Consider the following 22,743-nt stretch of genomic DNA (forward strand, 5'->3'; position numbering starts at 1 on the left):
CCAAATTTGTGGAACCCCTTAGATACAGAAGGAACTGTTTTACAATTCAATTCTACCAACTGAAAAAACAAAAAATCTACAGTCACAATCGTCACAATGCAAGCATCAAATGTCAAATAATGACAAATAGAAGAAATTGGAGGTTATAGACGTGAGATTCGTAATGTTTATGTTGCATTCTATTCGGTAAACATCCAACATTGAGACAAATGGAAGTTCTCGAGGGATCAGAATCTACGACCGGTGGCTTGGTTACTAAGAAAGACGCCAAAGCTCCTACGTTTAAGGTTCCAAAACCGTCTCTCTTCGGATTGGACAGACTAGCAGCTCAAAAACGTAAAGAACGCGAAGATTCAAAACGATTAATATCGTTCAAAGACACTGAATACGATGATGAAGGTGCTCCAGTTACTCCGAAAGGTGAATCACAATTTAAAACACCAGACTTAAGTAGCAGTCATAAGCTCAACCGACAGTACAGAGAGTTGAAAGAAGAAACCCCAACGCATAGTGGTGGAGTATCCGATAAGGCTCGAAACCGCCTTATCGAACATCAAAGTAAAGACAAACGTGGAGTGTATGTTTCGACGAAAGAGAGAAAACGTCGCAGCGATGATGATGACCGTGACCGCAGACATAAGGACCGATATCGTGATAGAGATAGGCACAGAGGTTATGACCGCGATAGCAAACGTAGTGACCGAAGGCATCGTGGAGATCGAGACTCGCAGAGGAGTTTTCACACGCCAAAATTTAAAGATGAACCCAGGACACCGAAATTTCACTTGAAAGACACAACATCCAGTACATCTTGGGATGACGATGACGAAAAATACCCCATGAAGCGATCTGCTTGGGATTTCCCTACTCCGAAAGATCCGTCGGCTGACCGATCAGAATGGTCCGTTAGGAGCAATAGGAAAATCAAGGATAAACCTGAGGACGATACACCTCGTACATACACACCAGCCCATAAATTTAATGCGTGGGCAAATGATCGTAAAAGATCCGGAGCAACACCTCAAGTTGGCAAAGAACAGGATCAGCCGTGGGGAAACGAAGAAGAGCGAGACATGTGGGAAGAGGAACAACGCCGATTGGATCGTGAGTGGTACAATATCGACGAGGGTTATGATGACGACAACAATCCGTTTACTGGGGGAAATGCTGAATATTTCAAGAAGAGAGAGGAGCAACTGGAACAAAAGCGTAAGAAGCGAATTTCTGCCCAGCAGCGACAAATCAATAAAGACAATGAGTTGTGGGAAAGGAATCGGATGTTAACGTCTGGTGTTGTCATGTCGATCAACGTAAACGAAGATTTTGACGAAGAGGCAACTGAACGAGTCCATTTATTAGTTCATCACATTGTTCCACCATTTTTGGACGGACGAATTGTTTTTACTAAACAACCAGAGCCGGTGATTCCAGTTAAAGATCCAACATCCGATATGGCACTAATAGCTAGAAAAGGAAGTGCACTCGTACGAGTATTTCGAGAACAGAAGGAACGAAGAAAGGCACAAAAGAAGCATTGGGAGCTTGGAGGAACGAAACTTGGTAACATCATGGGTGTTGAGAAAACTCGAGACGATGAAGATGAAAAATTCGATGCCGAACGTGATGAGGCTGACTACAAGAAGGGCCAAAAGTTTGCTCAGCACATGATTGGCGATATGGAAAAAGGTTCCGACTTCTCACGAAAGAAAACTATTCTAGAGCAGCGAAGATTCTTGCCTGTTTTTGCCGTACGGCAGGAATTGTTGAATGTTATACGAGAAAACTCAGTGGTCATTATTGTAGGTGAGACAGGAAGCGGCAAAACTACTCAGGTGATTTTGTTTATTGTTGGACATTACTTGGACTTTTTGTAATCTAAATCTTAATCGCACACAGTTAACGCAATACCTGCATGAGGACGGTTACAGCAACTTCGGAATGATTGGATGTACGCAACCCAGAAGAGTAGCCGCAATGTCTGTGGCAAAGCGAGTATCTGACGAAATGGGAACGAAATTAGGTAATTTGAAATGGAACTTTTTTCAACGCTTTGTTATTAATGTTAACTTCATACACAGGTGAAGAGATCGGCTATGCAATTCGTTTTGAAGATTGTACATCCGATAAAACGGTTATTAAGTACATGACCGACGGTATCTTGCTTAGAGAGAGTTTACGTGAACCAGATTTAGACAATTATTCGGCAATTATCATGGATGAGGCGCACGAACGTTCGCTGTCGACGGATGTTTTGTTTGGATTGTTGAGAGAGGTGAGTACTCGTTACAAATATTACAAGATTCTGTTATTCCTTGTATTCGTTGTGGTTATCTGGCCAATTGGCATCTTGGTTTTGAGTGATAACTTTCGGGAAATAAGGTTCCGTATTAATTGTTGAGCTTCAAACTGTAGCCACTAAACACTGCATTCATAAAAGACGTTTGAAAGTACTATGAACGAACGAAATGCCTCGTAATTGTGTATTTGTGTTACTCTTTGTGATTGTTGATAATTTTGATGAACAAATTTATATGTTTACGGACAATGAATATGGTCATACATCAGCCAACCGGTCAAAATTTAAGGGACCTAAACCAACCAAACTTTTGAATTTAACGTTCGAAAGTCGAAATGGGGGACTGAAGTTTCAATAATTTCGATAGACAACATTATTCTAAGCAACAAATTATTCTAAACTATCGCAAAATTATAAACATTTATATTTTTAATTAATTGTTTTCTGATTTTCAAGGATCAGTCAAACATAAAAAAGACTATACGTCTCTATATGCCTCTCTTTTCTTCTCATGTCATTTTTTCTTAATTCTCTCACGAAAAAGGTTTGCTTTTAGGTTGAATTTGGGTCGTAGCCGTAATTCAAATATGAATTAAAAGTACAAAACTTGAAAATTCTGTAATAGTGTAGAACAATTTTTTGTTTACAATAACATTCTTAATCAAAATACAAAAAATGTCAAAAGTTCAATGTCCCATTGTTTACTGGTAATGTCGCCTCTAAATGCTGTACATCATGCAAGCTTTCAAATTATTACGACGAATTATTCTGATGAACAAATATCCAAATTTGAGTAAGAGATCGATACAAGAGCTTGTCTATGTGTATACCGAAAATGTTGACTGTGATTCGGACTTAATACGAAACTACAAGTAAAAATCCATAAGACCGAGCTTGAGACCCATATGAAAAAGGATTTTTATGTTCCTCTTTCGGCTACGATGTGTCTTTGGAAATTGAGTCACAGAAAATTGACACTTACTTGTTAGTTCCCCGAAAATTTGTTTGTCTTTTTATCGGTTCTTTTTATCAAATTTCACCCAACATTAAGCACAGCTTTTCGGAATGGTTTAATCTATTCAAGATTAACGAATTCGGAACAGACTTCGATCTCCAACGTTTGTAAGCATGGCTAAAGCCCGAGGCTATGTTACGTTTCAAAAACTGTGTATCTATGCAGAGCGAATTTATCCAATTTTTCCGTTGAAATCAATGACCGTCTGGTATAAGATTATCAACGTGAATCGTTCGTTCAAAAATGCATATGTGCAGCACTGTCAAATACTGTTATACTTTTTATATGTTATTACTATGGGTTTTGTCAGCCGCGCAGTTATAGTCAGCATTGAATGAAAACAATTAATAATGCGAAGGAACTGCTCCTGCCAACTTGTTTTCTAAGTGTATATGACTGGTTTTACACTTAAGGCTCTTAATGTTTCTAAGCCTGATCACTACTTTTACTTACAATTAGTAAGTTCAGTCCGACTCCAGTCTAAACATGATGACAAATTCGTTCAAATACAGTAAATGAAAATCCATGAGACAAAATAAAAATATTTCTTTATTAAAAGCTCGAATATGTTGATATAACAAGAATCCATAAATGTTAGCGTCATTTAAGACCAGCTTATTTTAGCGATTTAAAATTAATCCTATTGTTCAATGAACAACGAATATTTTACCATAAAATAATATAAAAAATGTGTAAAATAAATTGGAATCGAAATTAGCATTCCATCAATTAACGCATCGATTAATGTTAGTTTGATAAATACAAACAAATTTCTTTATTTCAAATTTCGAAACACCATCCAGAATATCAACTGCTGGAATGATGTGTCAAAAACTTAAAATCTAACTTTTTTTTACAATTAAAAGCTTAACCATTTAAACATGAACGACAAACAGGCAGGTTTCTCCACTCCTCCTCATGTATGTGATGAATGCGATTTTTCTCGATTCATTAAGATTATCATACCGGCATTCATTCCAACACTACCCCATTTAACGCATTCGGACATCTGTAAATTAGAAGAACCAAAAAAAAAACTTTTAAAAATCAAAAACGAGATGAAAATGTGTCGTGTCGGCACAATATACAGTAAATCAAACTCAAATTATCCTCCGAACAGAAATAGTATTTAATCGAATGACAAATTTTGAAAACAAAAAATGTTTTCGCGATACGTAGATTCTATCAAAATTGAGTTGAATCAGAAGGAATCTGCATATTGTAATAACATTTACTTATACATGCATCTTACGGACGTAATTTTGTAATTCTTTTGGTGTGACATAAAACACCGATAAAGATACGTACAGATACTAGCAAAAGCCAAATATTACGTGTTCAGTGAAATAATTGAATTTATCTATAATATACGCGCCGAATTTTGAGCTCAGAATATACGTACACCTAACATTATCACGATTATTTCTGTTGATTAACTTCAGAAAATTGCTTTGAATTCTCAAATTTTTTGTCGTTATTTTTTTGGCAACATTCGAGGCTATTGTGATACTCTCACACAACAATCCTTCTTACTTTTTTTATAAATAAAAAAAATAGTTTCTGCTCTTCATAAAGCAGGATCATTACGATTTATGTCATTGGACCCCACCGAGTTCTATCCAGTACGTAATTCAATATATATACCGATACCTAATGTTTATTGGATTGGCACATTAATCGGAATGTATTGAGTTAAATGAGGGGTAAATCGCAAATTCGTAATAAAATGGAATTTTTAATGAAATAATCAGACAAGGGCTTGTGCTTAGAGTCCGTGCTATCACTGGATAGACTGTCTCCATCTATACATTTATTATTGTAAAAGATTATCCTATTGATTAAAGGTTTTGAAAGAGACAATCAGAGAGTGAAACAAGTTTGAAATTATTTGCAATGTCTAAATGACTCAAAACAGGTGATTAGTAAAAACATTATCACCCGTCACTGTTTGTCACTTCAGTAAATATTGCTGCACATATATGTAGTACGAATGTCACTCAATTTTTAATCTCTTTTGTTTGAAAGCAATTAAAAAAATAGAACGCAATTTTGTATAAACAGAAATTGATTCGGAATTTTTTGTTGCTTGCAGCGATAACGATGATTTCGACAAACAAAATTTCAAACTGCCAATTTACCTGTTTCTTTCGCACGTCTTGCTGTCGATGACCGTATCGACACCAGTACGCAAAATGCTGTGAATTATGCCAGAGCTCTTGTTTAGCCTTCTGTGCGAATGATACCTAGACGAAATGAATGTGACGACGTCAGCAACGTTTATTCTTATCAATTTTTTAATTGTTTAATTTTACCTGACTTTTGATGTCTTTCTCGCAGTGCGGAGGTTTCTCCTTATCGCCAAAGTTGTTTATGCGAACTATGTAGCCCTGTTCCCACAATTGGGCCAAAGTTATTTTCACCAACTTCAGTCTTCGTTCAGTCGTTTTTAGTGTGTAGATGTCGACGTTTTCCGGTTTTGGTTTTTTATCTGCAAATTAAATTACGACCATTAAGAAATTATTAGCCTGTTAAAACTAATTAGAATTAAAAGTAATCAAGGTTTACGACGACAGACGTTGCCTAATCTAACCTGATCAATCTCATATTCTCCAATGAAAGTACATAACAGGTATGGCCAATCGAAAAATTCATCTTAAACGCACTCACAATTTGTGTCAAAATAATATGAAAATGAGTGCGTTTCATGGCGGAAATCAAATTTTTATGTCCTCCGGGCGGGTGATAGACCATACCTGTTTTACACTTTCATTGATATTCTATAGCGTTTAAGTTCCGTTAATTTAAACTTTTACTGACGGCAAGTATATTGCTGGCGACGAAAAGTAGTGGCAGAGAAAACTTTTATTGATATAAAGAGGGCATAGGGAACTGGATTGGAAACTGTACTGTGTTGGAATTTTGAGAGACGAAAAAGCAAGCTCCATGGATTTTAACGTTTTATTAGTGTCTAGTCACTTGTTTCGTGATTTCCAAGAGTTTTAGAATACTGAAGCTACTCTAGACTCTACGAAACACTGTCTGGTTTAGCATATTGTATCACGTTTGTTTATTCATCCAATATCAATTCAACAAAAGAAAATCTTTAACTACTGGCAGCTGGTCTTCGACCAATATGAGACGATAAATTAAAACAGTATCGGAATCCTAGATTCAAAGCACGTTTTGAAACTTCTTTTTTATTGCACTGAAACTTAACACATTCCAATATTTTACAGAATTTACCTCAAATTGTTCATTTTTTTGTATCTTATTGAAATTGAAATTAAATTGAATCAGTGGAAACAAATTAAATTTGAATAAAATGTCGACTCTAGCTTTGATGAGATGGAAATTGGCTTTGAAATTCTACTAGAAAATCTAATAAAATTACAATGCTGTCGCCAATATGACCTATTTATACGTAGAATTATGTACATTTCATTCGTTGTATATATATAAATCGCTGAGTTTTTATATGGTGTAACATTTTGGTTGTGGCTTTAGTATATGCCACAATTACGTTTTCGTTTAAATAATAAATAACTCAACGCAATTCTTTCACTTTGGTAATGCTCTATATTCCCTGTTATAGAATAATTGACTATCAAACGTTTTATTCTTCAAGTAAATTAACCATCGATTTCTGTTATCACCGCATGACACGAGTTCACTTTTAGATCGAACTACAATCCTTTCGCTGTAGATCGAAACAGAAGATAAATAAAAAGAAAAATACCGAGTCAATGCTTCGATTAGACTTTATTCCACCCCAATAATTTTTTTACTTATTTTGCGTCGTCGGTTATTTTATTTACTGTTACGAAGCTCCGTCGTTAATACCTACGCATTTCTTTTGCGATAGCAACATATGTAATGAAAATGAAGAGCGATTATATGCTTCGTTAAGAGGATTCTGTCATCCCCATACCAGTTTGTTGTTTTCATATTTCACAAGGAAATATAATAATCCCTCCTGATGTCCTGACTCATGATGCTAAAAGTGACAATCAGACAAAACAGATGAAAGTTTATCAAATAGCCTAGAAAGTTTAAGGTTGAGAGTTGATAAACTAGTAAACATTCAATATGACTGCGACATTTCGCACGGGATATAGGATGCAGTCCTTTCTTCAATTCATTTTCAAATTCACATTTTCGGACGATGACATTCAATTCTCAACATTGATTGCTTTACTGACTTAACTCAGTAGCAGCTTAAAGCTATCGGATGCATTCTGTGTGTATTCGAAAAATAGTAATAAAATGCAGATAAAAATTCCAACATATTCACTGTTCGTATACGTTATTGGACACATTGTGATTAGACGCTGTACGATAAATTATAATTTACGTTTTACATTTGATTGTCTTTCATTGCCGTTATCATGTATAAGTTGCGGATTTAAAATACATTTGTGTTAACAATGTATTTTTGTGTGTGAATTGTGTCTAATTGCGTTGATTTATTGAAGATGATCATGGAAAAAATGTGGATTGTGTCATTGTTGGTTGTGATTTCGTTCGTAGGCGCACGTCAACTTGTTATCTATCTTCGTAATCGTAATTTAACCCTCTTAGTCAGGTATAAAATAGGTTACATATCTTACAAATGGTTGTCATGTCTCATGATTATTGTACGACCGAATGCAAGGGGAAACAATAAACAAAATTTCGTAAACAAATCGTTTCATTGGTTTTCCACACAAGCAAATGATTATTGTGCTTTTTACCTATGCCCACATTTGCTAAGACTAAAATTCCCAAGCACAAGATGTCGGAATTCTACCGGTTAGACAATACATGTACAAACATTTGTTGACCTGGGAGGTCAATAAACATACTTTCCGGGCTAAAAACCGAATCCCCAATTTGTTGAAATGAGAAAACTCACTCCACAAATTGTATTGTCTTTTAAGTAGTGATCTTACGAATTTCCAATCAAGAAGCCATTTCCATCATTTTGTCCCATTAAAATCGGAAGTGTTTTACTGAATTTAACTTTGTCTCTCGTCAATACAATATAGTAATTCCACTGTTTCGGCTACAACTTAAATTGGTTCAACTAATGTAGACAGGTAGCTAGAATGTATGGTGGTGAAGAATGTGTGTCCAAGAGCGTCAACCTCATTCAAAAATTGTCATTCAGCGCGATACACGAAAGAGGTATATATTTTACAAAAATAGCGTCGAAAAGCGGATATGAGATCAATTTTACCTTCACTCAAATTCTTTGAAAAATTCGCGAACGTAGTCATAAATGAAAATGTGCATAGAATGCAGATTTTTATTACAATCAAGTTATATTGAATTACTTAACTTTGCAAACATTGAAATAAAATTTTTGTAGAGACTTGTTCATGCGACTGGTTATTAGATAGTTGACGTTACATTCTTTTGATACGTAATGGACCAGCTTAAAAATCAGAATGAAAAATAATTGGAAAGGCAAAATAAACATTCCAAATGTTTGAAGCAGGCCTACAAACCAAGCTCCCCGACTATTGTCTTCTTTTTAAACCTAAAAATCGGAATCTGCTCTGTTAGATAGAATTTTTCCTCGATCAGAGTGATGTTTCATAGTTTTCCATTTCATCCGCAATAACCGATATTACCGAAGCCTTTCTTTCAGATTAACCATCTCGAGACCTTGTAAGGCTTTTTTTCTACACCTGAACCTAAAGCCGAACCTTTCTATAACACTTTAGAAACCTTATAAGCTCACTTGCATTCAAGTAAAAAGCATAATTTGATTCAACTTTTTATTTAAATTCTTTCCACATATACACTCTGATACACTATGCCCCTGAAACATATACTATGAGCCAAAGAATCGATTTTCGATATCAAATTGAATTAAATTTAATAAATTATTGTGAACTCTAATAATAAAAAGCAAAGAAATCGTAAACAAACTGAATTATAAACAATAATACAATTAAAATCGTCACGAGAATCACATCGGTGCATGCACGTCGAAAATTATTTTACAGCAAAGTGGTTCGTTCCTACCTATTTTTAGAACAGAATTTTATTTATTATGATTTTCCAAGCAACAAAGTGTATTTGAACAGTTGTTTATTTTGTTTCTTTCATTTTTTTTGTGAACGGTACAACCACGTTGACATATATAAGTTATTAAAATTTATCTGCCAATTTCCCTATAAGTAATCATATAAATGTGATGATTGATGATTATTTTCGTTAATTTAATGCATTCGTTACATTGACTTTGTTTTTTAAATAATAAAACGATAAGATTACGTGCATTTTCAAGGTATATTCAGCTAAAAGTAAAGATTCTTTTATAGTATATCGAAGTAAGATCACACATCGTTCATCTGTTGTTGAGTCATTTGCTGATATTGAACGAAATAACCGAAATTGTAATGCAATTTTGGATGGTGTTACCATCCATATTTAGTTGTGTCATAATAAGAAACTGTTCACAAACTACGTCACACCGTTAAGGGGACTTGGTGTTCAGATCTAACAAATTTTGGTTAATTTTCTTCCTTTTTTTGTGACGACGAGGTGTCGAAAATTCCGTAAAATAACGTGATGTCATTTATGAACGATCCCTAAGATGTTGTCATGCACTTTCAAGGATCATGCATTGTATGACATACAACAACGACGAGCACTTTTTCCAGTGCTAAAATAGTCATTTGTGTACCTGATTTGCATGATTGTTTTTAAGGCAATTTCGCGGATTGTAGGCCGAACGAAGTGAGTTCTACGAGCGAAAATGTCTAAAATCAATCGTCCAAAGAAGGTACACATATGAGTTTTCATGCAAAGGGCCGAAAACTCGAGAAAAAAAATCAAAAGCATGAAAATAAATTTCAATCGCCAGCAGTTTTATAAATGTGAAATGTGTATCCAATTAGAGGGAGTTGCAATAGTTAGGGAATTCAATGATAATATACATCTGACCAATGATCTCTCTCGATACGATTTTAGCTCTCTGGAGAGATCATTTATGTGACTTATCTAACTGAATATGTGTCGTCCTGCAGTTCTGTTACTGTTGCCTTTCAACTTATGGCACAACTTAAAAATGTGTAGGAATACTTATAAGGAAAAATGGAAGGAGCAGGGAGCACTCTCATAAGGATTTCTATCAATATTGTGCGAACGAACCTAAGTAGGACTAAGCGCACTTTTTTCTCCGAATAAATTTTGCTAGGTCCCTTGTTTAACAATGTTCCTATAAAAAGGCCGGACCCATAGTTACGACCATAAGCGTGTGTAAGCTTATTATCTGTTTCGACCTTATCTGCTATCATTTCATCTAGATTCTGGGCACGTCTAGTTTCATTGTCAAACGTACTGATTAACGAAAGCCTATCTCTTCTCTATTTCATATTTTAATCTTATATGCACTTGTTCAGTCGTGCACGTATTTGTTCAATTAATAATAAATACAAACAAATATTATATTTACAAAGCATTTTTGTCTATACAGGCACAACTATTAATTTTTTTTTTATCGCTTAAATGTGCGTCTATCAGGTTTCATTTAGAAAACATTCATGAAAAATAAAAATAAATTCAACTTATTTATAGTTTCAAATATCCCTGAATGTGAGTCTCATGATTTCTTTTCAAACTATGCGAATTTGTGTGATATAATTTTGTGTGCCAAAAAATTTTTCAAGGCGCCAATGAATTCTTCATTTTTATTCTTCTTCTGATCACTAAACAATGTTTGTTCTGCACATTCCATTAACTAGCATCGCATCGTAAAGCACACTTTGTAGCTGTGTTTTTTTTAATAATAAAAAGTTTTTGTTTGTTTACCAATATTACTCACCTTTACTTGTCTTGCAAATTGCTACACCAAACCAGCCATTATTTTCTTGTCCCTCACGTGTTTCCACAATAAAACCGCATTCAATTACAGCACACAAAATTTTCGTTTCGTCAACGCCGAACCACTTTGATTCTCGCAATTTTTGTCCAGCTATAGCACTGCCGAATGTCTGTTTATTGTTATTGTTTGACGACCACCATTTCATAGCTCCAATAACACTACTGGTACGTAAAATGTTTTTCTTTTGTTCCATTTGAGGAAAATTGTTTATAATTTGGTTTTTTGGTCAAAACTCTTTCTGTTACCTTATGGTGAAGATTGAATATTCGGTAATCAAAACAAAAATGTTCCCAAATGATTTTCAAATGACTTTGATTTCATGTTAACACCTCCATGTTAGGAAGCATCAGCGATAATATATCCGTACGTCTTGACCTCTCAAGCACATGTAAATTGATTAAAATTTGATAAAAGTTCAACACCACCGAAAAACCATTCAATTTTTACGAAAAATGTAAATATACAAAAAATAAAATCAACGTTGCACTTGTTGCAATTTAATAAGTATTTATAGAATGTTCGAGATAAAACTGAAGGTTGTCGTCACTTATGGTTGTTTTTTGTTCAACAAAATAGCGCCGAGTTAACATTCAAAACATAGTAAATTGTTAACGGCAACACAGTGTATTAAGTGACACTATTTAAAAAAAAAAAAAATTGTTCACCAAATTTCGTTTTGCTAATGCGGTCTCCGTTCTCGTAACGAAAATACTCTGATAGCAGCTAAGAAGAAAGTCTTTAAAATATTATGTCTTTGTATCAGCGAGTGATTCTGTCGAATGCTAGTCGGTATATCGTGTGTTTCTGTTTTGTATGATTTTGAAATGCCGGTCTCCATGTAAACACTCGCAATTTTATTTATATTGTGTTTGTAGATATGTACAGAAATTTCACAACTACGCTGCCATGAATTTTATAGTATATCGTTTGGATGTTCGCCTAGTAAATGCACTGAATAATACATATTTATAATGTCCGGAGTGCAATCGTGATATTCGTTGAGTAGTTTGTTATTATGATACAGAGAACTTTACACTGACGTGGCATCTGTTGATCTCGTCAATTTTGCATGAGGGTAAGGGGTCTTTCAGAAAGATGATAGAAAACAAAAGGCATACGTGTGTGAGGTGAGGACGTGTAATCAATAGGTAAAATTCCGTTTTAACACTTAATGCTCAACACTCAACTCTGAACGAAAATTATTGGATGTTTGGGAATGAGCGCCGTGCCAAACAGATAATACTGATGATAATGTAACTGGAATTTTAGGCGGTTTTATTGACTTCGAGTACGAATTATGAAGCCATAAAATCGCTTGTTATGCTCTGTACTGATTTACGTAACAATGCTCACTCTCACAGAACGTGAAACTTGACTAGGGATCTATAAATCGGTTTAGGATAGGTCAGGATTTGTGTTTCTAATGCTAAACTTTCTAATGATTGCATTTTACTGCGCAAATCACTACGAGAATTCTACGTCGTAGCCATCAAGCACCGTCGTAGAAATTAATTTCAGAAATAATTTAAGGTATCGCTGCTTTGTAAGCCAATCAAGAAAAAAAAACTAAAACAATTCAACACACGCACCTCAATAGTAGTCGAACGCTCAATACGAAAATACTAGACAGTAATCGGTGTATATAATGTGGTACACATAGTATTTACTGTATGACACACATTGTATGTGCTAGTGTTCGCAAAAATACATGTTCGCTGGCACTTAAATTTAAGCCGAACGTCATATTCGCATTGTTTGTAGAAGTATATCACTTGGCCCTGGCGTAATCACTTGGATTTTTACATTTTAATTTTTTTCGTACTTATGCAGTGTTGTCTTTGTGTTTAATGGGCTTAAGAATAATCGGAATGCGAAGTTATAAAATAACACAAAGGTAATTTTAACACTTGCATAACAATGGAAAAGTGTAAACTTAGAGCAAAATTGAGGTATTGCGCACAACGTCGACCCTTTGATTTTACATATTAGGAATGTCATTACTGACTATTTTAATACAAGTAGGAAATTCCGTGAGGATCCTCATGTGTTCTAGATAGACAAGCAATGAGAAAAATAGACGATGAGCTAGTGTTGCTTTATGTATCAAAACCTGACAGATTTTCTTATCAAGTCTACGTCTTAAACAAAAGAAGTAGTAGATTTAATGATCATTGTGGTGGTATGTTTGCTGTTTGTAGTAATTTATTGAGAATTATGATTCAATGTAGACAGAATTCAATCATCGATATATTTAGACTCAGTGACGAATACATTTGGTGGGATGAAAGTCGTCTTGATGAAGAGAAATATGTTCAGAATGAATTTATTGGTTTTTTAAACAGATCATTTTATGATTCAACGTTAATGAAATGTTTTTTCCTGACTATTGTCCTGACGACTTTGTTGCTATTTCCAACGTCCTTTAGGAAAAACGTTTTTTCTACTTTATGCTAAAAAGCTTTTTGAGCGAATTCGTTTCCAGAACTCGCCTTCGGCTATGGCTGGAAACCTCTCATTCGTTAAAATTAATAATTATTGTCTGACAATTATCTATACATTCAGTCAGCGCAATTACTCTATCAGAAATTATATTTAAGAAAATGACTCGAACAGCTCAATGTATGTCAAAATAAGTAAATTGCTAACATATGGTACATGGTTCTGTTAGTTTATGGTGAAAAATAAGTCAGTGGTCCCAAACACCTCATCAATTTTCGTAACATTAATTCTGTTGTTGTCTGTACACTTGTTGTATTTCCAATTCAATCGAATATATTTGATGAATATTTATATCAATCGAAAATATCAGTTTTATCATAACGTTTAGCGACAAACAAAAAGGCAAGAGCCACTTTAGGCATGATTCTGAAGGACCAAACTTTAATAGTGAGATAATCGTTCAATCGATAGTAAATCGAACAATTTTGCATTTTTTGATTTCGATAGAGATTACGTCGTAGTTTCATTAACATTACCCAGGAAATATGTCCATACAAAAATTTATCATCGGAAGTAATCATTGACTCTATTCGTATATAATTAGCAGGTGTACACAAAAATTTCGGAACAATTTAATTATTATTTAATTATTCCATCAAAGAGTTGCCTCGCATATAAAGTGGACTCATTCAAACCTTTCAAATCTGGAAAATTTAGAAACTAACAACGCACTTCGAGTTGTTTACATGTCTAAAATAGTCGTAAGTTATTTTCATTGAAATGAGACGAAAAAAAAGGGTCTACGTGACTCACTCCACATCGTAATATACCACTGAGTTTTCATGCAGACGATCACGTTCATGATTGTGAATGCAGAGTATACACACCAAATTTTTCTTCGTGAGAAGACGCATGCGACAAATATTGATTGGCACTCATCAGCATCAAAATCGCTGACTGCGTAACATGTTTGGTTGGAATTTCATGTTGAATTTTTGTTGTTTATTTAAAATGAAAGATGAATGCAATTTTAACGATTTTATTCAAAGTATAACTGACAGAATTCTATCAAATAATTTAGCATATAATTTACTATAGTGCTGCAAACAGCTTATCCGGCCTCCACAGGCAAAGGGCATTATGTAACTACCGATTTTAAAGTTTACATTTCAAACTAATTTACTTCTTCTTTTGGCGACTCTCTACGAATTCTCTTGCATAAGCCCTTTCTTCGCTTTCCTCCTCAGTTTTAGTTTTCTCATAAATGAAGAATATCAAAAACAATACTACCACCTCAACTGCGATTCCACAAACCGGCCATAATGGTGCCATCTTTTCCCGAATGCGAACCAATGTGGTTTCAACAGCTATCTCATAGCCAGAATTTCCATATTTGACAGCCATGTTCGTCGCCGTACAATTGTAAACTTGTCGGTCCGCATACGCAACACTTTCGATAACAAGAATCGAATTTTTGACACCCCGCCAATCTTCCTGTAATATGATATTACCAGCTGATTCATTGTATGTTTGATTACCAACTGTCCATATGATCTCCGGATCGGTGCCATAGGCTAGACAATAAATTTGCAATCGATTTCCTTCGATCAAATAAACATTCGGTGGATTAAAGCGAAAATAAACATTTGCAACGACATTAAATTCATGCGATTCCAGTAATGCCGGAACACCGCAGGTGAATAGTCCGGCATCTTCTTCGAGAGTTGGAGCGATTATCAATTTATATTCGGCATCAATTATCTGGTGGCGATTTTGAAAATGTGGAATTTCACTGATTAGAGTTCCGTTACGTCTCCATTCCAATGTGTAATTGCCTGGTGTCGTTATGTTACAGCTCAGTATAAGTGGATCACTATAACGATCATCAAAGACTTTCAACTTGTAATCCACATTGTCATAATTTGGGATCAGCCGTTGACCTTGGATGGCCAAGATGTTTAATAGCAAGATGGATACAATGATTTGTACGTTGCAGTTAATCATTTTGTGTATATTTTGCACGTGTATTCGATTGACGTAATTTAAATTTTATTTAACTTTTCACCAGATTGATTATATACGAACTATTGCACTATGATCATATTTTCTAATATATTTCACTAAACTTATCTAAATCGAGATCTGAATCGCTTGTAGTCACGATCCAGAATGTGCCTTTTTTCGCTGGCAATTACGATAATATGTATCAGAACGATGCGGCATTTAGTCACTTATCAGTTCGTTTACGACTTCTCTTTATTACCTCATTTTATCTGACTTAATTATGCAGATCATTTTATCTTTTAGAACCGACTCAATCTTATCGTGAGTAGTTGAGGCAAGTGAATCAAGATCTCTGTATATACGTCCCGTGTGCTCATTACAGTAATAACTCTCTAATATAATCTGAGAGAAAGTTTTTTTTTTTTTCAGAATCTTTTGAAAGAATTAAATTTGATACTTCTGAAACACACTGTCGGTTCACTAATTTTGTAACTTAAAAATCGTCGTCTTTCTGACTGCCCCAGTTCTGATAGGATGCAATATCCACACTTACTATCTCAGAATTGGGAAGTAAAGAACCTTTCTTGTATCTTGTATCGATCTTTGTTCATTAATTAACTTCGCCTGGTGCCTGGATCAGAGTTTTTTTGGTATAATTTTTTGTCTGCCTAGAACGATAATCTCGATGTTATGCCTGTAGGGCAAATTTGTTTGTCTCGATATATCTGTTCTCTGTTCTTTGGTTTATCCGAATCGGCAAAATAAACATTTTAGACCGAGGTGCATAATCTACATAATCTTACATCTGAAGAAGATAAACCCTCAATTACGTCATAAGTATTGATATTGTGTGACGTCATATTATATCAACTTCTTTTTTGCCTTACGTTTATTTACTTGCAGATAAACTACATATGTTTTTAATACAATTGTTTCTTCCTAGAATGTTTCTTTTTGCTATAATTTTATAGAATTGACGTTGTCATCAGCCCTAATACTAACATTTTGCAATAGTGACCTATTGCGTCTAAACTACGATTTTTATGATAGAGTTCGAATCGGTTGAAGATTATAGGATCCAAAATACAGTGATAAATCGGAGTTGTTACGACGACTCACAACTTTTACTTTGGTGTTTTACTTCGGACAGGAGGCGTTCAGTTTCCGGAACGACATCCGTATTTAGTTATCAATATGAAAATCTGAAACATAAACCCTTCATTGATGAGATTTTTGTGCCTTCGTAAGCATCGCATGAAATCATTTCCGATCGTGTTTACGTGGAATTAATAAAATAATTTAGCCGAATTCCATTCAAAGCGTTTGAAGATTTTATTTATCATTAATTGTATTTGAAAAGCATTTACTGCATAAAATGATAACGAATTTGTGGAATGGTATGTCGGAGATGTATAGACCAAAAGTAATTTATGAATTTGCTGACTTAAAATGGTCTTTTACAGCACCCGTTCGGTTTTCTGTTTGTCAATCTTGGGCCTAGTAATTACTTTTCTAGTTGTAGTCCATTGAAATGATCTTTTTTCACCAAACAATGTTCTACAGTGTTGAGTTAACAGACTAGTTGCTCTCCTTTTATGGATACCACTGACTTACAACGATAAGTTCAGAGTTAATTTCCAGAGTTTGAGGAAAATTTCTTTTTTAAGTTTTTTCTTTCGACGAAAAATGACGAGGAGATCAGCTCCACAGACCATACTCTATGTATTCAAGCATAACATTTATGAGGTTTTGCTGGATATTCTTTAGGAAGAGAAACCTCAAAATGCTGCTCACTGCTCACAGGGTAGTAGTTTATTAATATCGTCTACCAGTTCGTCGAGAGTTTAGAAAAATGGACAAAAAATCGATTTTTTGCTGAGAGTTTTGTGTTTGTGGCTAATTTTTCCTTTTCATCGTTTTCAGATTGTAGCTCGCCGTCATGATCTGAAACTCATCGTCACTTCAGCCACCATGGACTCCACAAAGTTCGCTACATTCTTCGGCAATGTTCCAACTTTCACCATACCCGGACGAACGTTTCCTGTCGATACTCTTTTTAGCAAAAATTCATGCGAAGATTATGTAGACGCGTCCGTCAAACAAGCCCTACAAATCCATCTGCAACCGACGATCGGAGATATATTAATCTTCATGCCTGGTCAGGAAGACATTGAAGTGACCTGTGAAGTGCTTGCAGAAAGACTCGGCGAAATCGATAACGCACCTCAACTTTCCATTTTGCCCATCTACTCGCAGTTACCATCTGATTTGCAGGCGAAAATTTTTCAAAAATCTGCTGAAGGATTACGAAAATGTGTCGTCGCTACAAACATTGCTGAGACATCGTTGACAGTAGATGGGATTATTTATGTAATCGATTCTGGTTATTGTAAGCTTAAAGTTTACAATCCTCGTATCGGTATGGATGCGCTGCAAATCTATCCAATATCACAAGCCAATGCAAATCAACGTTCGGGAAGAGCTGGACGAACTGGTCCAGGCCAAGCATTTCGCTTGTATACGGAGCGGCAGTATAAGGACGAACTATTGGCACTGACGGTTCCAGAAATTCAAAGGTATGTAGCATTTGACTTAAATCTTTGCTCAAAGCTAACCCTCTCCTAAAATTCCAAACAGAACCAATTTGGCCAATACAGTTCTGTTACTGAAATCGCTAGGCGTTGTAGATTTACTGCAGTTCCATTTTATGGATCCTCCACCACAGGACAATATCCTCAATTCACTGTATCAACTGTGGATTCTAGGAGCTTTGGATCATACGGGCGCGTTGACTCCACTTGGCAGACAGATGGCGGAATTTCCATTAGATCCTCCACAGTGTCAAATGCTCATTGTTTCGTGTAAAATGGAATGTTCTGCTGAAGTGCTAATTATCGGTATGGCGAATGATGTTGTTGGTCACTGTGCTGATCAACTTAAAAATGTTTTCTTTTCTGATGAATTTCAGTTTCGATGTTGTCCGTGCCATCAATTTTTTATCGACCGAAAGGGCGGGAAGAGGAAGCCGATGGTGTTCGGGAGAAGTTTCAAGTACCTGAATCGGATCATTTGACCTACCTCAACGTTTATCTGCAATGGAAGCAGAACAGGTAAGTTAACCAAACTATTAGGACCGATCAGAAATGTCGCTGATTTACACCTTTCATATTCCAGTTATTCTTCCAATTGGTGCAACGAGCATTTCATCCATATCAAAGCAATGAGAAAAGTACGAGAAGTTCGCCAGCAATTAAAAGATATTTTAGTCCAACAGAAATTATCTGTCATATCATGCGGCACTGATTGGGACATTGTTAGAAAGTGTATCTGTTCAGGTAATAGCTAAAGTCTCAATTTATCCACTTGAGTCATTTTATCTTGAAAACTTCAAGCCTTGATTTGTTCTTTCGTAAATCTTAAATCAAAATCTCTACACTTCCCTATGTAATTTTCCCTTTCCATTCCAGCTTATTTCTACCAAGCTGCACGTCTGAAGGGCATCGGTGAATACGTCAATTTGCGAACCGGAATGCCATGTCATTTACATCCCACTTCAGCGTTGTACGGACTCGGTACCACACCGGACTACGTTGTCTACCACGAACTTATTATGACCGCTAAGGAATACATGCAGTGCGCAACATCTGTAGATGGATACTGGCTCGCTGAATTGGGTCCCATGTTTTTCTCTGTTAAAGAAACCGGCCGCAGTGGAAAGGAGAAGAAGAAGCAAGCTGCTGAACATCTACAAGAGATGGAGGAACAGATGCAGCAGGCTCAACAACAAATGGAAGTGGACAAAATACAGGCGGCTCAACGTGAGGAAGCACTTATTCCTAAGCAGGAGATTCTGACACCCGGTGGTGCTACACCGAGGCGAACGCCGTCAAGAATAGGGCTTTAATTTTATAGATTTTTTTTTGATTATATTCCCTGTAATTACAACCATTGTTCGACATGTTGTTTATTAATGAAGTGCTAAACAGTGATTGTGTTAATTTTGCTTTATTACATCGAAACCCTTTGTCATTCTTCACCTCATTATCGTCACTAAATGAGAAAAATTAAAAAGAAAAGAACTACAAAATTGCACCGTCGGAAGAGCAGCCCGAAAGCACCGAAATTCTATAAACCCTCTCATTGCAATAGTATTTTATAAGTAGACACTTGGAGCGAAAATCGTAAATTCCAGCTCCCGATAAAATGATTTTTTTCGTGATTAGTATATCAATGCGATCCCCGTTGTGTTTCTGAATTTTGCTTCCGTAGATGCACGTTGAAACTCCACATATAAACGACATTATCTCAGAAACTTGTCTCAAATAAGGTCAGTCAATGGAACCGGCCCATTCACTACGGAAAGCAAGTCGGTTTGAGCCTGAATTCCGGAACGACGAAGATACCTCGTGTATGCACATCAGGAAACAGTGTACTAACCATCGACGGCAAGCAAATAACGGAAGTTGACAGCTTCAAATACCTCGGAAGCATAATCACAAAGGATGGTGGTGTGGATGCAGATGTTCCCGGATCCCCGGATCCAAAAGGCGCGACAATCATTTGGAGATCATTGAGGGGTTGCTCACTCTTTTTGATGAACCTGATTTACCAGTGATTTACCATGATTAAACATCGTAACTTAGTTAGAAATCGTGATATAACTCAATGAAGGAGATCAAGGTAACCGTACCGGAGACCATCACAAATTTCAAGGAACCTGAAGATTCGTATCTTCAAGACAAACTGTCTTCCAGTGCTGTTATATGGCTGTGAGACGTGGAAAGTGACGAACTCGATAGCATCACAGATTCAAGTTTTTGTCGACAAATGTTTGAGACGGATCTTGAAGTTCTTTTAGCCGAGCGTCATGTCAAACGAAGTTTTGTGACGCATAACCGGTGTTGAGAACATTACATTAATGATCAGGAGAAGAAAGTGGAATTGGATCGGACACACTCTACGAAGACCCAGTGAAGACACAGCGAAAGCTGCGCTAGATTGGAATCCACATGAAAACAGGAAGAGGATTCGTCCAAAGATTGCGTGGAAAAGGACAATAATCGAAGAAACCAAGGACCAAGGAAAGACTTTGAGCGAAGTGAAAGCCTTTGCGCTGAAATGTGTGCGATGGAGGCAATTTGTTGGTGCCTTATGAGTAGGACAAGATGATGATGATGATGATGATGATTGGATCAGTAACGTTTTAGAAATTTCATTATGTAATCTACGTTGCATTTGATGAAAGTAAGACTTAAGGTAAAAAATCACTTTAACTAGAAAGTACTGACTGACGATAACGTTCCATCAACCCTTTATTACTTGAAAATTTATGAAATCGCAATTCGTATACCTATTTGATATTCTGATCACACTTTCATTGCTACTGCGTAAAGAAACAGTATAGCTTTTGGAGCCAAATTATGTCTTCGATTTTGTTTGTCACATGATATATTGAACGGTGTAAATATTGATGATGGAAGAAAATGAACAGGACATCGTTGGAACTGGAAAGATGATTCAATAGAATCGGAGGCAACGATGTATGTAGAAAAGTCTTGCTGTTTTTGTTCTCAATTATTTTGAGGCTGAATTTTCTTCGGTAGTTCTAAACTAGTTTAGTCGTAATCACTTAAGTTGTGCTATCGTGCTGCCAATGAACTCCGATTTCATACCGCAGTACAGAAATTCAATTTCAAAATTTGTTGAAAAGTAAAATAAGAAAATGACTATTTTGGTGGTGATAGTTGAATTGATTACCGATGGAAAGAGCCGTTCTCTTTCCAATTGACGATCATGATTTGTAGCCGTATTTTAGAGGTTCGAGAATTTTGTATTTTACTCAAACAATTGCAATTTTTAATTAGAATTCCAAACAAGAACTTCGCAGAATGTTTTTGAACTGCGAACGTAAATTCTGGAGATAACGTTTTACCTCGAAATATTTTCAATATCGAAGGGAGGCAATTTTTTGTTGTCTTTCTGTCTTCATGAGGCAATTACAATGGCGTGGTTTTTTAATCCCGCTTTATCCAGATGGCCTACTACTACTGTCGATGTCAATTTTCTGTTTGAAAAATTGAGGTGTCAATGGAAAGCTTAGATAATGTGCATTACAACTAACATTTTGGTTCACATTAACCGTCATCAGTACCAGCCCAGTAGGTGTTAGGGAATCTCGCGCCGCGTCATTCACAATAACTCACAAAGTGACATCTTCCTTATACAAAATGTGTCAAAATGAGAATTATTGTGAATGACGCGGCGCGAGATTCCTAGCAACCGCCCAGTACCTGTTTAAAGTAAACGCGGATTTGAAATTTTTTGTTGTACATTTTTTACAACATAATCAATTGATGTTCTCAAACTAGGCACGACCTGAAAGCACTTCACCTCAGCTTTCCAACGAGTCCACTCTCACCTACATCGCTCATATTTAGCGTCCATAAAACGAGTCCAAAAAACACCATTTTTACACCTTCGGAGATCTTCCACCAGCAACCATGTGTAGCTCAAGACTATCTGAGGCCTGTTTTGTGGTCTCCTGGCAAGCCCCTTTCAAACCATGTGTATACCGAGGGGAAAACCACTCTTTTGTGATTAACATGGCTAATCGGTTAATCACCAACATAATTTTGGTAAAAACACACAGTTAATCAGTGATTAACCATGATTAACCATGATTAACCAAACCACCATATTTCATGATTTATTGTAGTTTTGAGACGATTCCCCCGGTTAAATGCTGGTTAATCACTGATTCGTCATCATGTTAATCAATGGTTAATCATATTAATCATGTGAATCACGTCAATAAAAAAGAGTGGTTTCCCCCTCGGTGTATATATCCCAGACGAAATGGGTCCGATGTTGATAGGTGGATTATGGAACAGAATCTCTCGTAGTGATTGTTATTTTGAAAAATTGATTTGCCGAATCTGCTAAAATTTCTTAAAATTTTTCATTTACTAAAAGCGTCTTATTTGCCAAATTTTTATAAATTTAGAAAAAAAAATCTTTGCAAATTTTAGGAAATTCAGCAAATTAATTTTCCAAAAATGAGCCCTGATTGTGTAAATAGGAAACTTTTCTCCTTTGTTCGCCAATTCAAACTTTGAA

At 35.8% G+C, this 22,743-nt stretch overlaps 3 protein-coding genes across 5 annotated transcripts; 1 reads left to right on the forward strand and 2 right to left on the reverse strand.

Moving 5' to 3' along the window:
- The first annotated feature begins 108 nt into the window (after nucleotides 1-108).
- LOC119083233 (pre-mRNA-splicing factor ATP-dependent RNA helicase PRP16) lies at nucleotides 109-19,616 on the forward strand. 3 transcript variants are annotated; one of them, XM_037192895.1, is made up of 8 exons: nucleotides 109-1,832; nucleotides 1,897-2,020; nucleotides 2,079-2,272; nucleotides 17,551-18,203; nucleotides 18,265-18,524; nucleotides 18,596-18,737; nucleotides 18,802-18,962; nucleotides 19,095-19,616. In XM_037192895.1, the coding sequence occupies exons 1-8, from the start codon at nucleotides 210-212 to the stop codon at nucleotides 19,529-19,531; spliced, it is 3,594 nt and encodes a 1,197-aa protein (XP_037048790.1). In that variant the 5' UTR covers nucleotides 109-209; the 3' UTR covers nucleotides 19,532-19,616. The 3 variants fall into 3 exon arrangements, with proteins under 3 accessions (XP_037048790.1, XP_037048797.1, XP_037048806.1); XM_037192902.1 differs by lacking the exons at nucleotides 109-1,832; nucleotides 1,897-2,020; nucleotides 2,079-2,272 and adding an exon at nucleotides 7,413-7,698; XM_037192911.1 differs by lacking the exons at nucleotides 109-1,832; nucleotides 1,897-2,020; nucleotides 2,079-2,272 and adding an exon at nucleotides 12,949-13,078.
- On the reverse strand, nucleotides 3,841-12,237 carry LOC119083283. The gene is made up of 4 exons (XM_037192975.1): nucleotides 11,125-12,237; nucleotides 5,624-5,799; nucleotides 5,450-5,554; nucleotides 3,841-4,320 (listed from the first exon to the last, which is right to left on the reverse strand). Exons 1-4 carry the CDS (start codon nucleotides 11,375-11,377, stop codon nucleotides 4,228-4,230), a joined length of 627 nt encoding a protein of 208 aa, XP_037048870.1. The 5' UTR covers nucleotides 11,378-12,237; the 3' UTR covers nucleotides 3,841-4,227.
- On the reverse strand, nucleotides 14,647-15,815 carry LOC119083257 (neuroplastin-like). Its single transcript, XM_037192938.1, has one exon. The coding sequence runs from the start codon at nucleotides 15,625-15,627 to the stop codon at nucleotides 14,803-14,805; it is 825 nt and encodes a 274-aa protein (XP_037048833.1). The 5' UTR covers nucleotides 15,628-15,815; the 3' UTR covers nucleotides 14,647-14,802.
- Nucleotides 19,617-22,743: the final 3,127 nt, after the last annotated feature.

This window comes from Bradysia coprophila, chromosome X, assembly GCF_014529535.1.
Source record: "Bradysia coprophila strain Holo2 chromosome X, BU_Bcop_v1, whole genome shotgun sequence".
NCBI lineage: Eukaryota > Metazoa > Arthropoda > Insecta > Diptera > Sciaridae > Bradysia > Bradysia coprophila.